Source organism: Rana temporaria, chromosome 1, assembly GCF_905171775.1.
Source record: "Rana temporaria chromosome 1, aRanTem1.1, whole genome shotgun sequence".
NCBI classification, from domain to species: Eukaryota; Metazoa; Chordata; class Amphibia; order Anura; family Ranidae; genus Rana; species Rana temporaria.
This window is the reverse complement of record NC_053489.1, coordinates 85,349,479-85,365,884: the sequence shown is the minus strand read 5'-3', so window position 1 is coordinate 85,365,884 and position 16,406 is coordinate 85,349,479. Positions and strand designations below refer to the sequence as shown.

The 16,406-nt window shown below is 44.2% G+C and overlaps 1 protein-coding gene across 1 annotated transcript in view; it reads left to right on the top strand.

Annotated features, from left to right (window-relative positions):
• The first annotated feature begins 9,756 nt into the window (after positions 1-9,756).
• The window catches only part of LOC120928796, a 28,783-nt gene continuing 22,133 nt past the window's right edge, over positions 9,757-16,406 (top strand). The window contains exon 1 of the mRNA XM_040339806.1: positions 9,757-10,053. Within this exon, the coding sequence (XP_040195740.1) occupies positions 10,005-10,053 (49 nt within the window). The 5' untranslated portion in view covers positions 9,757-10,004. The remainder of the gene's footprint in view (positions 10,054-16,406) is intronic.

The following is a 16,406-nucleotide window of genomic DNA, read 5'->3' as shown; positions in this document are numbered from 1 at the left end:
CTGCATTTATACACAGGTTTCTAAGAAGGAAGTTGGTTACGATGTTTAAAGCGGGAGTTCACCCGAAAAACTTTTAAATTGAGGCTCATTTTGTCAAGGGGGGGGGGGTTTAAATCGAAGCAGTACTTACCGTTTTAGAGATCTTCTCCGCCGCTTGCGGGACTGGTCGTTCCTATTTAACAGGCTTTCGATGGTCGCATACATCGCATCACGATTTTCCAAAAGTAGCCGAACGTCGGTGCGCAGGCGCCGTATAGAGCCGCACCGACTTTCGGCTACTCGTGACGCGATATATGCCAACGTCGGAAGCCTGTCAATCAAATGGGAACGCCCAGTCTCCGGAAGCGACGCAGAAGATCTCTCTAAAGCGGTAAGTACTGCTTCGATTAAAAAAAAAAAACACCCGATTCTCCTTGACAAAATGAGCCTCAATCTAATGTTAAATTAAGTTTATGGGTGAACCTCCACTTTACTGTTACAAACTTGGCAGACTGCCCAGATTTTCTTTACACACACACGTGTATCCCTTTCTTCTAAGGAAGTGTTGGTTACAATGTTTCCTGTTAACTTGGCAGACGCCCCAGATATTCTTTTGACAGCGGAAAGTCTCTCCACTTGTTACATGAAAGAATCAGCAAACTCTGCATTGGAGATCGTCGGGGGGGGGGGTTGAATCGATCATGGGGTTTTTGTTAACGATTGTGCAGCTCTAGCACGGTATTTGCACAGCAATTTTTCAAACATCACTTTTTTTGGAAATAAACTGTTTAATTCATTAAAAAAACATTAAAGTTGGCTTTTTTTTTTTTTTTTTTTTTTTTTTTTTTTCTATTCTAAGCGATGCTTTAAAAAAAATTTAGGTTCCATGTTTAGAGTTGGTCTAGTGCTAGAATTGTTATCACTCTAACGATTGTGGCATATGTAACCTGTGTGTATCTGGCTCTGATACTAGCCAGTGCCTACCCAGCCACTGACTGGTATCCCTCCCCAGCCTGTCCCCACACACCCTCTCACCTGTGGATAGGGGAATCACTCCTGCAGTGTTTGTTCTGCCAGTGAGTACAATGATTAGTGTTGCTAACTATAGCTGACAGCACTGATTGTTTTGGGAAAAACCTGACAGGCTGGTTGTAATCAAGTCAGATAATAGATTGACTTGTGTAAAACCAGTTAGCCCATACGTCGATCTTACTATGGCTGGTCTCTGCATAATTGGCGTAATTTCAATCCATGTATGTACCGCTTAACCACTACGCATTTCCTAAACATCCTTTCACAAAAATGTTTACAATTTTTTTTTCCTTGCCAGATTCCTTCATCCTCTCCTGTACATAGTGCTCACTGTCATACACTCCACATTCCTCTCCTGTACATAGTGCCCACGGTCATACCCTTCACACTCCTCTCCTGTACATAGTGCCCACTGTTGCATTCTCCTCTCCTGTACATCTCACTGTCATACCCTCCACACTTCTCTCCTATACATAGTGCCCACCGTCATACCCTCCACACTCCTCTCGTATACATAGTGCCCACTATCCTACCCTCCTCTCCTGTACATACTGCCCTCTGTCATACCCTCCTCTCTGGTACATACTACCCTCTGTCATACTTTACACTCCTCCTGTACATACTGCCATACCATTCACACTTCTTTCCTGTACATGGTGCCATACACTTCTCTTCTGTACATACTGCCCACTGTCATCCCCTCCACACTTCTCTTCTATACATAGTGCCCAAAGTTGGACCCTCCACATTCCTCTCCCTCATCTGCACATACTTCTCACTTATATACCGTCCATGCTCCTCCCCTATGTCGCTTACCCACAAAAACAGTTCTCTATTATTATACTGAATACCCTCAATGTTACCAGCTCTAGAATGGGCACACTTTTGTTAGTTCAACTAAAGGAAATCTCAGTCCTCATATTTTTCTGCCCCATTATTAGTACTCATTTAATTTTGTGATTTCTACTGTGATGTATAGGGGATTCTCAGCTACTCAATTTAGCACTTGTAAAAAAAAGTGTCCATGAAAATATTTTTTAAATGTTGGCAACTATGCACTGCCCAAGGGCCACTGGGTGAGTAGGGGGCCCCCATGAGTCTCCTGTGATATTAAAGCGGTAGTAAACTTTCCTGACATTACTACTTTTAGAGGCCCTGGGGCCACAATGTACAAGTATGCAAAGCACATTAGGGTACACTTAATCCAGTTCTGCGCTGTGATCAATCCGGCGGGGCCCAAGTGCTTCCATCTTCACCCAGTCTTCCTTCTGGGTTCTGTGCCTTTGGTCACTTGCCTTGGCTGCGTTGATGTCATTCCCACGCATTTTTTTTTTTTTATAAAAGGCCCCACCAAAATCCTCAGCACCAGACCCATGATGTTCTTAACCTGGCCCTGGCTATAGCACTAATGTTATAAATAAAGCTATCCTGTCAACACTGTATACCCTAGAACTATCTTGCTATACTGTCACCCAAAATGTTAGTTTGTGTCAGATGCCACTAGAATATGATATTACGTGCCTCACATTGTAAAGGTTGTACTTATCGTTTTAAAACGCTACCTACAGTATGGCTTTAGAAATTCTGCTCTTGAGGAAAATGTTTGACTTGCTGACATGCCCAGACAGGAATGTCAGAGCTTGTATTTTGGAAGGGTTCAAAGAAAGGAGATGTGTATGTATAAAAAAAAAATTCACACCTATGATATGGGGGGTGGTTTATTATAGATCTTCTCATAACCACACAACTCTATACAGTAACAAGGTCCAGAATAGGGATGAGCCAAACACCCCCCCCACCCCCGTTGGCACCAGAACCTTCGAACGGGCCGAACATTTAGAACCCCATTGAAGTCTAGGGGACTCGACCATTCTCATTACAAGGTGCTAATTTTTAAAGCCTAATATGCAAGGTTATTGTCATAAAACGGGTTTGAGAACCTGGGTCTTGCCCCAGGGAACATGCATCAATGGGGGGGGGGGGGAAATGACCGTTTAAAACTTTTTTTTTTATTCTGGAGCAGTGTTTTTTTTTTTAATGATGCTTAAAGTGAAAAAAAAAATCCTTTAAATCTCATACCTGCTGGGTGTCTATAGTATGCCTGTGAAGTGGCACATGTTTAGAACTGTCCCTGCACAAAATGAGATTACTATAAGAAAAAAGTAATTTAAAACTGCTAATGTAATGTCTGGTCCCTGCAATATGGATGAAAATCATTGAGAAAAATGGCATGGGTTTCCCTGCCCCTCCCCAGGTCATTACCGGCTCCTTTGGCCCTATATACTTTGAACAGCTGGTGCAAACAAGACAGGGACTGTAGGTTTGTTAAGTAGAATCTGTTTGTAATTTTGAACTGGTACTTCTTTAAAGTGTAGCTCCTGCCAAGCTTTTTAAGCTTTTCTGAAAACATAGAGGGGTTATTGCCCCTGTAACATTTGTTTTGCTGTCTGTGTGCATCTGTTCAGAAGATTGCAATTCACTTTCTGTCCCAATGACAAATGATTTTGAAAATTTGTTTTTTTTTTAGTGAAACAAGGATTGGTGACAAAGCATCAGTGGAAAGGAGACACCTCTTACAGAAGAGAATTTCCCTTCCTATGGGTAGATTTCCTCTCACTTCCTGTTGTCTCCTTCCGTTTGCAAGTAGGAGTCCTTTGTAAGTTGGATTTTTGAAAGTAGGGGCCTGCCGTATGTGCAGAAATTTGGGCCCTAAGTGTTGGTGTTGCCACAACACTGTTAAGCCCTCAGTTAGCCTTGGTGGGCGCTGGAACGCCCTGCTGTGTGAACTATTATATCAATTGTAATTACATACCATTGTTGAACAGTGGTAGAAAAATTGGGCCGCTGGTGCCACAATACTGTAAGTCCTCGCAGTTACTCTTGGTGGGTGCAGGAATGGGCCCTGCTGTAAAATATTAGATCAAGAATTGTAATTGCATGCCCCTGTTGAACAGGGGCAGAAAAAGTGGGCCTTTGTTGGTGCCACAACACTGCAACCCCTCACAGATACTCTAGTTGGAGCTCAGGAATGAGCCCGCTGCAGTATTGCATCAAAAATTGTAATTACACGCCCCTGTTGAACAGGGGCCGAAAAATTGGGCCTTAGACACTGGTGGCGGTGCCCAGAACCAAAAATGTTCTTACAAGCTATCAGCATGATCATTAAGGAGGAAAAGGATAGTCACTCAGCATAGGCAGTCTTCAAGGGATCTGACATTTAAAAAAAAAATGATTCAGTTACATCAGCATCAGCATGGTGGTGATCCAAGCCTGATACCTTTTTATGAAGGTCGGTGGAGAGGCGCACCCTGTAACCTTTTTATGAAGGTCGGTGGAGAGGCGCACCCTGTGATCGGTTACAAAGCCTCCAGCAGCACTGAATGTGTGTTCTGAAAGAACGCTGGATGCAGGACAAGCCAGTAGCTCAATTGCGTACTGTACAAGCTATGGCCAATGATCCATCATTAAGACCCAGTAAGCCAGAAGATTTTCGTTTGGAAAGGTGTCCAAGTCTGATCTTTCCCCCTAGCTATTCACGCACCATGTAAAACAGACGCTGGTGATGGCTGCTGGAACCGGTCATACCTTGGGGCTACGGACTAAAAAATTGAACGCATCGGTCAGACGGCCACCGCTTCTTCTGTGACTGACCGAAGCCTCAGCAACACGTTGCCTAGGATTTTGTAACCTCACAGTATCTGGGAACGCATTGCACAGACCTTTTTGCAAGACCTCCCGAAGATGTTTCATCTTCTGCTCCCTCTGTGCTGGAAAGATAAGGTCTGCAACCTTACTCTTGTAACGTGGATCAAGGAGGGTTGCCAGCCAGTAATGATCCCTCTCCTTGATAGCACGAATACGAGGATCCTTCCGCAGGATCAGGGAGGCCATACAACGTAGATTTGCTGAGGCATTCGGTGCGGAGTCCTCTGGGTCACTGAGGACGACATGATTCACAGCCACCTCGTCCCAGCCACGTACAAGTCCATGGGTTTCTTGGGACTGTAATTGATCCCTTGAAGACTGCTGCTAAGTGCTAGGCTCCACCTCCATGCGGACACAATCCTCCTCGTCCTGTGTGATAGGCGGGCAAGCAGGAACACTGTCTGGATAAAGGGGGCCTGGAGAGGTAAGGAAGTCCTCCTCTTCCTCCCTCTGTTCTGCCTCGCCTCAAGGGCCCTGTCCATTATTCCATGCAGCGTGTGCTCCAACAGGTGAATAACAGGGACAGTGTCACTGCATGCACTGTCCCTGCTCATCATCCTCGTGGCCTCCTCAAATGGTGACAGGACAGTGCATGCATCCCTGATCATGGCCCAGTAACATGGGGAAAAAAAACAAGCTCCCCTGACCCTGTCCTGCTGCCATATTGGCGCAGATACTCATTGATGGACCTCTGCTGCGTGTGCAGCCGCTGCAGCATGACCAACGTAGAGTTCCACCTGGAGGGCATCTCACAGATTAGGCGGTTCTTGGGCAGGTTGTATTCCTTTTGAAAGTCTGCCAGCCGAGCACTGGCATTATATGACCGTCGGCTTCTTCAGGACATCCTGTAAGCCCGGGTACCTGCCCAAGAACCGCTGCACCACCAAGTTAGGGACATGAGCAAAACAGGGCACATGGGTCAGTTGTCCCTGTCGCAGGGCGGAGAGGAGGTTGGTGCCATTGTCGCAAACCACCATTCCTGGCTTAAGCTGGCGTGGCGTCAACCACCTCTGAGCCTGCCCCTGCAGAGCTGACAGAACCTCTGGCCCAGTGTGGCTCCTGTCCCCCAAGCACACCAGCTCAAGCACCGCATGGCATCTCTTTGCCTGCGTAGCCCCTTGAACGCCTACGGAGCACCACTGGTTTCGAAGACACATCGGCACAGGAAGAGGCCACAGAGGAAGAATAAGAGGAGGGGGTGGAGGAGAGAGGTGTGTCACAACCAAAAGTATCATTTTGGAGGCATGGTACAACACTACTGTACCTTGTCCTGCGTCCTTCCCAGCTGCCAGCAGAGTCACCCAATGCGCCGTGAAAGATAGGTAACGTCCCTGTCCATGCCTGCTGGACCATGAGTCAGTGGTAATATGCACCTGACCACTGACCACCTGTCCAGCGAGGCTTGCACATTGCCTTCCACATGCCGGTAGAGAGCCGGAATCACCTTCCGTGAGAAAAAGTGGCGTTTGGGAACTTGCCACTGAGGTACCGCACATTCCACAAACTCACGGAGGGGGGCAGAATCTACCAACTGAAAAGGCAGCAGTTGAAGTGCTAGCAATTTAGCTAAGCTAGCATTCAACCGCTGGGCATGTGGATGGCTGGGAGAGAACTTCTTTCGGCGCTGCAGCAGCTGGGGCAGGGAAATTTGCCTGGTACAATCTGCCATTGGTGTACCGATAGTAGATTGCCTGCATGTACTAGGCTGTGACACACCTAATTCTACATACACCTTCAGTCCTATCAGGGCAGGCTTCAGAGAGGACTGAGGGTATAGTGGGGTTGAAGATCCCAGCTGATGAGGAACAAGGAGAGGTCTGCTTTGTTCTTTGGTGTGGGTCTTTGAGGTACACTTGCCAACGAACTGCATGGCAGGTCGACATATGTCTGGCCAAGCATGTGGTGCCCAAGCGGGTGATGTTTTGGCCACGTGAGATACGCTTGAGAAATATCAGCTGTGCGATCTGATGCACTCGTCTCAAAAAAGGCCCACACCAAAGAACTTTTGGAATAACGCTGAGAGACAGCAGCGCCCTGCACATGCGTAGCTCTGCGTTGTGATGCAGTCGGTGTGCTGCCCTTAATTTGACCCCTGGAGGGCATCCTGCCTTGTTGATGTGCCTCCTCCTCCTCTCCTATGAGACACCCACGTAGAGTCAGTGACCTCATCATCCTCTCCCTCATCACTGTAGAAAACCTGGCAGTATGCTGCAGCTGGGGGAACATGACTGCCAGATTGCTGTCCTTCTTGGGCACCCCCTCTCTCTGGGCTCACGTTACTGCCTTCCTCTAGCTGTGTACCATCATCGAGCCTTCAAAATGCTGCGCATCCTCCTGCAGTATGTACCCAACACTGTGGTCAAACAGTTCAGGGGACTCCTCAGGAGGACATGGTGGGGCTAGGGAAGGAGTGACTGATGCCATTGAGCAGAGGCAAGAGGCCGCGTTGGAATCTGCTTTGCCAAAGTACCCTGAGCCTGGGTGAGAGAGGATGAGGACAGCTTGTTCATCCACTCTACCAAGTCTTCGGCATGTTGCAGCTCAACGCGGCCAGCTGCCGAAAAAAAGGACGAGTGTGTCCCACGGCCACGTGCTGATGAGGATGCACCGTGTCCACGACCAGCACTGTTGCCTCTAGACGCAGAGCCTGCTTGCCCTCTTTTATCGGCTCGTGACTCTCTGCCTCTCCTTGTTGTCCTTCCAGACTTACTGTTGGCCTGCAGAGGACACAGACAGTACACCACGTGAAAGTACTTGCAGCAATAATCCTCTGCCTGTAGTATTAATATGAGCAGATCCCTGCCTCTAGGAATAAATATGGGAAACACCAGCTTTACGTTAGATGCACAATGTGCAGAGGACACACATAGTAAACACACCACGTAGCTTTAGGTGCACACTGCAGAGGACACAGACAGTACACCACATGAAAGTACTTGCAGCAATATACCCTGCCTGTAGTATTACATATGAGAAGATCTCTGCTTCTAGGAGTAAATATGAGAAACACCAGCTTTACGTTAGGTGCACAATGTGCAGAGGACACGGACAGTACACACACCACGTAGCTTTAGGTGCACACTGCAGAGGACACCGACAGTACACCACATGAAAGTACTTGCAGCAATATACCCTGCCTGTAGTATTATTATGAGCAGATCCCTGCTACTAGGAGTAAATATGAGAAACACCAGCTTTACGTTAGGTGCACAATGTACAGAAGACACAGACAGTACACAAACCACGTAGCTTTAGGTGCACACTGCAGAGGACACAGACAGTACACCACATGGGAATACTGCAGCTAGCACAATCACCTGCCTGCCTGTCAATAAATTAGGAAGAGTGGATCTAGCTAAACTATACAGTGTATAAATATATATACAACACCTGGGATGCATATATATCCTCTACACACTGTAATTCTAACTGACTAGCCTGCCTGCCTGCCTGCTCTATCTAACTCAATTGAAATGGCACTGTCTCTCTCTCTCTCTCTCTCTCTCTCTGTCTCTATCAGCCCGTAACGTTCGTATTTCGAAGAACTGACGAACATACGATGTTCAAGTCGAACGTGATATATATAAAAAGGGTAGTACATATATCAGTATTTATTGGAGTAAATGAATTCCAGGTATGGAACTTTTTTTTAACCATTTGCTGACCGTGCTATAGCCGTACGATGGCTGCTGCATGGTGGCCAGTTCTGGGAGGGTGTCATATAATGTACTCATATGCAGGGCCGGATCTGCTTTCCCTGCCGCCCCAAGGCCAGGTTCCGCAATGCACCCCTCCCCGCCACCCGAACCCCCCGCCCAAATCAACAGAGAATGGCAACCGGAGGGCAGGGGCAGCACAGCTAGTTCAAATTTTTTTATTTTTTTTTTACTTTTATCACTTTTACATTTATTTGTAGCTTGTTGTTTATTTATTTATTTTTTTGTATAATTTTCTTATTATTTTTCTTATTCTTTACGTTTTAATTACTTTTTTATTTTCATAATTTAATTATTATTTTCATTTATTTTTTATCAATTTTTTTTCACTTAACTTTATTGCTATCACACGGGAGAAAACCATTCCCTGTGTGATAGCAATTGGAGGTGACAGGTTCTCTTTATTGACCCTGTCACCTCCAAAACAGGAGTCATAGCACTGTGCTAGAACTCCTGTCACAGCTGAGATGGGAAGAGCACAGCTCACCCCTCTCACTGTGTACATTGGCGGCAGGGACAGGAGACAGACTCGTGGCTTGGGGGAGGACGGAGTCCCGAAGACAGAGAGAGATATGTGGGGGGAAGGGGAGGATGGACAGCAGCACACATTTAACAAGTGATTTCGGCGACATCACCGCAATCACTTAACGAGCGAGCGGATTCCCCCACACAGCAACTTACCGCCCTTAACTGTATGTTCCGGCCGTCGGGGGACTCTATGCCGCTGCCGCCCCTCGGCCCCCTGCCGCCCCGAGGCCTGGCCTCGGTGGCCTTGTGGGAAATCCGGGCCTGCTCATATGATTGCAGCGTCCTCTGGGCACAGCTGATCACAGATTGAGGGAATAAAAGCTAATCAGCGGCTCTTTACCACGCGATCAGCTGTGTCCAATCCCAGTTGATCGATGTAAAAAAAAAATTGTTTTTTTTTTGTTTGTTTTTTAGTTTTCCGTTTATTTAGCAAAAAATAATAGTGGTGATTAAATACCACCAAAAAGAAAGCTCTATTTTGTGCTCTAAATGATAAAAATATCATATGGGTACAGTGCTGCATGACCGTGCAAGTGGTTGAACCTGAGGACATCTTTTTACGTCAACATATGTAAAACAGACATACACTATGTTGCTTCATTGAATGTTCCATAAACAAGTCGATTTGTGTATCTTTGTTTCAGGGAGTTGAAAAACTTGTAGGGTGTACTAGACTTTAGTCTCCTTGCTGCTATTATGAAATACATGCTAATAACACAGCTCGCTAGGAAGTAAGATCAAACAAAGAGATTAAAGAGTTTGTACAGCTTGAGATAAAACTGCTAGGCAACTTTTTTCTGAAGGGCTCTTAAGAAGGTGGAGGAGGAACTCCCTCTCTCATGGCAACCACGTCTACTGCAATACAAGACCTCAAACACTGAGCAATAAGGACGTCCAGTATGCACAATGTATATCCACACACTGTTGCTTTTGTATCTTATAAAAGAATACATTTGATAATCCATATCCTCTGAAGACCAGGATTTCTTGGTAAAGCCTTGAAACCACCACTGACTATGATCTGTTAACGGACATTTGCGCACCATGGGCACCCTGAGGAAGAAAGTCAGCTTTGAGAAGAAACCTGTGTTTTGTAAGTACAATTTACAATGAAAGTAACGTTATGAGCATTTTGTTGATTGGTCAGAAAACAAAAGCAGACAAGGTAGCTTTTTCATGGTGGCAATGATCGATCAATGAACACTGATGAGACAGTCCAAGAATTTTCTTGTTTGAGCAACATGGTCTTGTAATGAAGAGCGGTTTTTGACACTGCAAGAACTCGTTTTTCCTTTATTTTTGCTACTTGTGCATATCTTAGGCTTGGTTCACACCTCTGCAGTTTGCTTTGCCGCCTGACTGAATTTTTTATGCTTTTTTGGGGGTCAATTTGTTGTTGGACAGATTAAAAACTGCAAATTGCGGCAAAAAACACCCTGCATGCTTCTCCATTGAAGTCTATTGAACCAAAAAAGCAAAAATGCACTGGTTTGCATTAAATTAAAAAAAGTCCCTGAGCCTCGGTTCACACTTATGCGGTGCGGGACACCACATGCAATTTGCACAGGAACCGCAGCACATTCCTGTGCGAATTACATGCGGTGTCTCTGGGGTGAATTTGTTTGGCTCAAATCGCACCGCATTCACACCAAACTCATGCAGGACCCTTTTTTTTTGTCTGCACCAGAATCGGATCCGATTTTGCAAATTGCACTGTGATTTGCAAACCGATTTCAGAGTATCAGTAATAGGGTTGCACCGATGCCACCTTAAGACCGAGTACAAGTACCAAAACTTTTTTTTCAAGTACTCGCCGATACGATACTTTTATGTCATGTGACAGTGGCACTAATATGCAGCACTGGTGATGATAGATTTATATTTATTATTATTTATTTATTTATTCTTTTACAAAGATGAGCTTGGGCGTGTTATTTGGATATACCGGCCCGGATTCAGATACATTTGGTGTATCTATCGGCGGGCGTAATGTATCTCAGATACGTTACGCCGCCGTAAATTAGGGCGCAAGTTCCGTATTCAGAAAGAACTTGCGCCCTAAGTTACGGCGGCGTAACGTATGTGGTCCGGAGTAAAACCCGCCTAATTCAAATGTGGACGATGTGGGCGTGTTTTATATAAATGAATTGTGACCCTACGTATTTGAAGTTTTTTACGAACGGGCGCATGCACCGTTCGTGAAAGAATCCCAGTGCGCATGCTCGAAATTCCTCTGCAAATCGTCAATGCTTTAGACGTGAACGTAACTTACGTACAGCCCTATTTGCGAACGACTTACGCAAACGATGTAAAGTTTTCAAAATTCGACGCGGGAACGACGTCTATTTTTAACATAGGATACGCCTCATATAGCAGGGGTAACTTTACGCCGGGAAAAGCCTAACGTAAACGACGTAAAAAAATGCGCCGGAAGGACGTACTTTTTTGAATCGGCGTATCTACCTAATTTGCATATTCAACGTGGAAGTCTAGGGAAGCGCCCCTAGCGGTCAGCGTAAATATTGCACCCTAAGATACGACGGCGTAGGAGACTTACGCCGCTCGTATCTAGGCAACATTGAGGCGTATCTGATTCTATGAATCAGACGCCGAGATGCGACGGCCGGCACTCAGAGTTACGACGGCGTATCTGGAGATACGCCGTCGTAACTGCTTTCTGAATCCGGGCCACCGTATTTATCAGCGTATAACACGCACCTTCATTTTAAGAGGGAAGTTTCAGGTAAAAACTTACATTTTCAATAAAGAACTGTGAAGCAAAATAAGAGTCGGTGCCCATCAATGCAGACTAATCATTGACCATCTGCAGCCTCACCAGTGCTATGAATACAGCCTCACCATTGCCGTCAGTGAAGCCTGATTGATGCCCATCTGCAGCCTCGGAGGAGACAGGGAGGGGGATGAGACGAGCGCCGACAGATTACATACAGGAGAATATCCTGGTTACTCGGCAGCCTCTTTAATACAAAGTCCCGCCTCCTATGATAGAACAGTCGTCCAATAGCGGCCCGGAAGACTGACTTCCTATTAGAGGCCGCTAAGTAAACTGGAGATTCTCCTGTATGTAATCTGTCAGCACTCCTCTCGCCCCCTCCGAGGCACCAATAAATACGGAATGTATACAAGAAAATACTGCGCAGGTCCAAAGACAGGTGGATAGTGATGAAACTATAATAATACTAAAAAATAAAAAATAAAGAAAAAATTAAAATAATAAAAACACTTCTGCAGCTCATATGTCAGATAAACATAAAATAGTAAATAAAAAAGGTAAAGCTGCGCTGTAACATGAATCAGCATAAATATCAATTATGCTGTATGTGATGCACACAAAACACCAGTGCAATATGAAAAAACAAGTGAAAAATTATGTGCAAAAGTCCATGAGAAGGATGTATCATAGAAAGTTCACATATGTGACAGAAAGTTCTACGAATGGGTGAAATTAGATATCCAGATGATATTGTGAATCTGTATAGCAGATGACAGAATCCTCCACCACTTATATTCTAACTGCTTACCAAAGCAAGAAGTTAGTCAGGCATATAAACATATAAGCCACTTAAAGGGATCCGGGAAATGCTGTCAATCTCTCTCCAATCTCACCAGTCTTCTACATCAGACTCATCTCTCTCCATAAGTATGACCCAGAGGAGAAAAACACTAATATAGCGTAATACCGTTTTGAATGGTTTTAATGTTAAAAAGTAGTGCACTCACATGTATGCAGATTAAAAAGTGCGTGTATCGAAAATATCCGGCCGGCTCTACTGTCCGCTCGTCCTTCCGGGTAGACAGGTGCCCCTGGAAGAAGTCATTGTTGTGACGAAACGGCGTAGGGAGGAGCGACATGCTGACGTCACCACGATTCGTACCACGCTGTCTACCCGGAAGGACGAGCGGACAGTAGAGCCGGCCGGCTATTATCGATACACGCACTTTTTAATCTGCATACATGTGAGTGCACTACTTTTTAACATTAAAACCATTCAAAACGGTATTACGCTATATTAGTGTTTTTCTCCTCTGGGTCATACTTATGGAGAGAGATGAGTCTGATGTAGAAGACTGGTGAGATTGGAGAGAGATTGACAGCATTTCCCGGATCCCTTTAAGTGGCTTATATGTTTATATGCCTGACTAACTTCTTGCTTTGGTAAGCAGTTAGAATATAAGTGGTGGAGGATTCTGTCATCTGCTATACAGATTCACAATATCATCTGGATATCTAATTTCACCCATTCGTAGAACTTTCTGTCACATATGTGAACTTTCTATGATACATCCTTCTCATGGACTTTTGCACATAATTTTTCACTTGTTTTTTCATATTGCACTGGTGTTTTGTGTGCATCACATACAGCATAATCAGGGCCGCCATCAGGGGGGTACAGGCATTACACCTGTACGGGGCCCGGAGGTCCCCAGGGGCCCGGATGGCAACCCCCTTTTTTTTTTTTTTTAGGGGCCAATTTTTTTTTTAGAAGTCCGGAGGTCCCCAGGGGGCCCCGGATGGCAACCCCCCTTTTTTTATTTATTTTTTATAAAAAAAATATTTTATTTATATATTTTTATTTTATTTTTTAATAAAGGGACATTTTTTTTTTTTTTAGAGGTCCCCATATATATAATATTATTATTATTATTATTATTATTAAAGGGCCCAGAGGTCCCCAGGGCCCCCGGGTGGCAACCCCCCTTTTTTATCAAAAAAATTATATATTCTTTTTATATATATATATATTTTATATATATATATATATATATATATATATATATATATATATATATATATATATATTTTTTTTTTTGTCTTTATATATTTTTTATAGGGCCCCGGATGGCAACCCCCCTTTTTTTATAAAAAAAATTATATTTTTTTTATATATATATATTTTTTATATATATATTTTTTTGTCTTTATATATTTTTATATATATATATATATATATATATATATATATATATATATATATATATATATATATATATATTATTAAAGGGCTCAGAGGTCCCCAGGGCCCCATGTGTGGCAAATCCCCCCTTTTTTTTTATAAATGTTAATTTTTTTATTTTTGTTTATATATATATATATTTTTATTTTTTATTAAAGGGCCCTGAGGTCCCCAGATGGCAACCCCCCTTTTTTTTCATAAATGTTTATTTTAATTTTTATATATATATATATATATATATATATATATATATATATATATATATATATATATATATATATATATATAGCAACCCCCTTTTTAAAAAAAATATATATATTTTTTATATATCTTTTTTATTTTTATTAAAGGGCCCAGAGGTCCCCAGATGGCTACCCCCCCGCTTCTCAATTTCAGGCGTCGGCACCCCCCCCCCCCCCCCCCGGTTCTCTGCTCCAGGGGGTCCATGCCTGAAGCTGTGTAAGGGGCCCCATAATTCCTGATGGCGGCCCTGAGCATAATTGATATTTATGCTGATTCATGTTACAGCGCAGCTTTACCTTTTTTATTAACCAATAAATACGGGTATATATCTTTTGCGGCCCCTGCGGCGCTCGAGGATACGTTGGCGGCCACAAAAGATATATACAGCTGTGCTCATAAGTTTACAAAAATGTATGGTTTCTTGGCCATTTTTCAGAGAATATGAATGATAACACAAAAACATTTCTTTCACTCATGGTTAGTGTTTGGCTGAAGCCATTTATTATCAACCAACTGTGTTTACTCTTTTTAAATCATAATGGCAATAGACACTACCAAAATTACCCTGATCAAAAGTTTACATACCCTGGTGATTTTGGCCTGATAACATGCATACAAGTTGACACAAAGGGGTCCTGTAATCTGTTTGCTTTTAATTAGTGGGCCAGATTCAGATACAAGATACAACGATGTATCTCCTGATACGCCGTCGTATCTCTGAGTGCGGTCTGTCGTATCTATGCGCCTGATTCAGAGAATCAGTTACGCATAGATATCCCTAAGATCCGACTGGTGTAAGTGTCTTACACAGTCGTATCTTAGGCTGCATATTCACGCTGGCCGCTAGGTGGCGCTTCCGTATAGTTACGCAAGGAATATGCAAATTAGGTATTTACGCCGATTCAGAAACGTACGTCCCGCAGGTGCATTTTTTTACGTCGTTTACGTTAGGCTTTTTTCGGCGTATAGTTAACCCTACTATATGAGGCGTAGCTAATGTTAAGTATGGCCGTCGTTCCCGCGCCGAGTTTTGAAATTTTACGTCATTTGCATAAGTCGTTCGCGAATAGGGCTGTATGTCATTTACGTTCACGTCGAATCCAATACGTCCTTGCGGCGTACTTTGGAGCAATGCACACTGGGATATTTTACGGATGGCGCATGCGCCGTTAAAAAAAACGTCAAAAACGCGGGGTCAAGCGAAATTTGAATAAAACACGCCCCCAACATCCCCATTTGAATTAGGCAGGCTTACGCCGCCACACATACATTACGCCGCCGTAACTAAGGGCGCAAGTTCTTTCTGAATACAGAACTTGCACCAAAAGTTACAGCGGCGTAACGTATCGGAGACACGTTACGCCGGAAGAAAGATGCGCTCATCTTTCTGAATCCGGCCCAGTGTGTATAAAAGGTCAATGCGATTCTGGACTCCTGACAGACCCTTGCATTTTTCATCCAGTGCTGCAATCATAAATTCTGCCAGGGTATGTAAACTTATGAGCACAACTGTATATCCACATTACCAGTGGGGCCGCTTGAAACCAGAAAGCTGACCGGACTTTGGAAATGCCTGGCCTAGGCCATCTTTATGTAGAGCAGCAATTCTTTTTTTCAGATCCTCAGAGAGTTCTTTGCCATGAGATGCCATGTTGAACTTCCAGTGACTAGTATAAGGCTGGGTTCACACTACTACACTACTTCATCATACTTTGCTCTGCTACATTGGTCCTACATTTATCCTACATTGGTCCTACATCCATCCTACTTTCATGAACAGGATACTACTTTGGTCCGACTTCAATGATATTCAATGGGCTGAAGTAGGATCAATGTAGGACCAAAAGTAGTACAGGGAGCATTTTCAAAGTCGGACCGACTTGTGTAGGACCAGTTAAGACAGCTCTCATAGGGAAACATTGATTTTCTCCTACGCCTTCCAGGACGGCACACCAGAGAGATAAGGGCTCCTCCCACAGGAAACACAATCAATTGACAAGTTTGTTATAAGTTCCCACCCACCCCCTTGCTCCTCAGTATTTTGATTGTGTTTCTCCCGAACACAGCGGCACGTTTGTTGTTTTATATTACCTGGAGACGGTGAGGTCGAAGGGTACCCCTGTTGAGGCAGGTTCAGGGAGGCCGGGGAGAGCTGAACTAACCTGTTGGCTTCGGTCGCTCACAGGTCGCCACAAAGATATGCATGGGCGCTCTGAGCTGTGGTGAA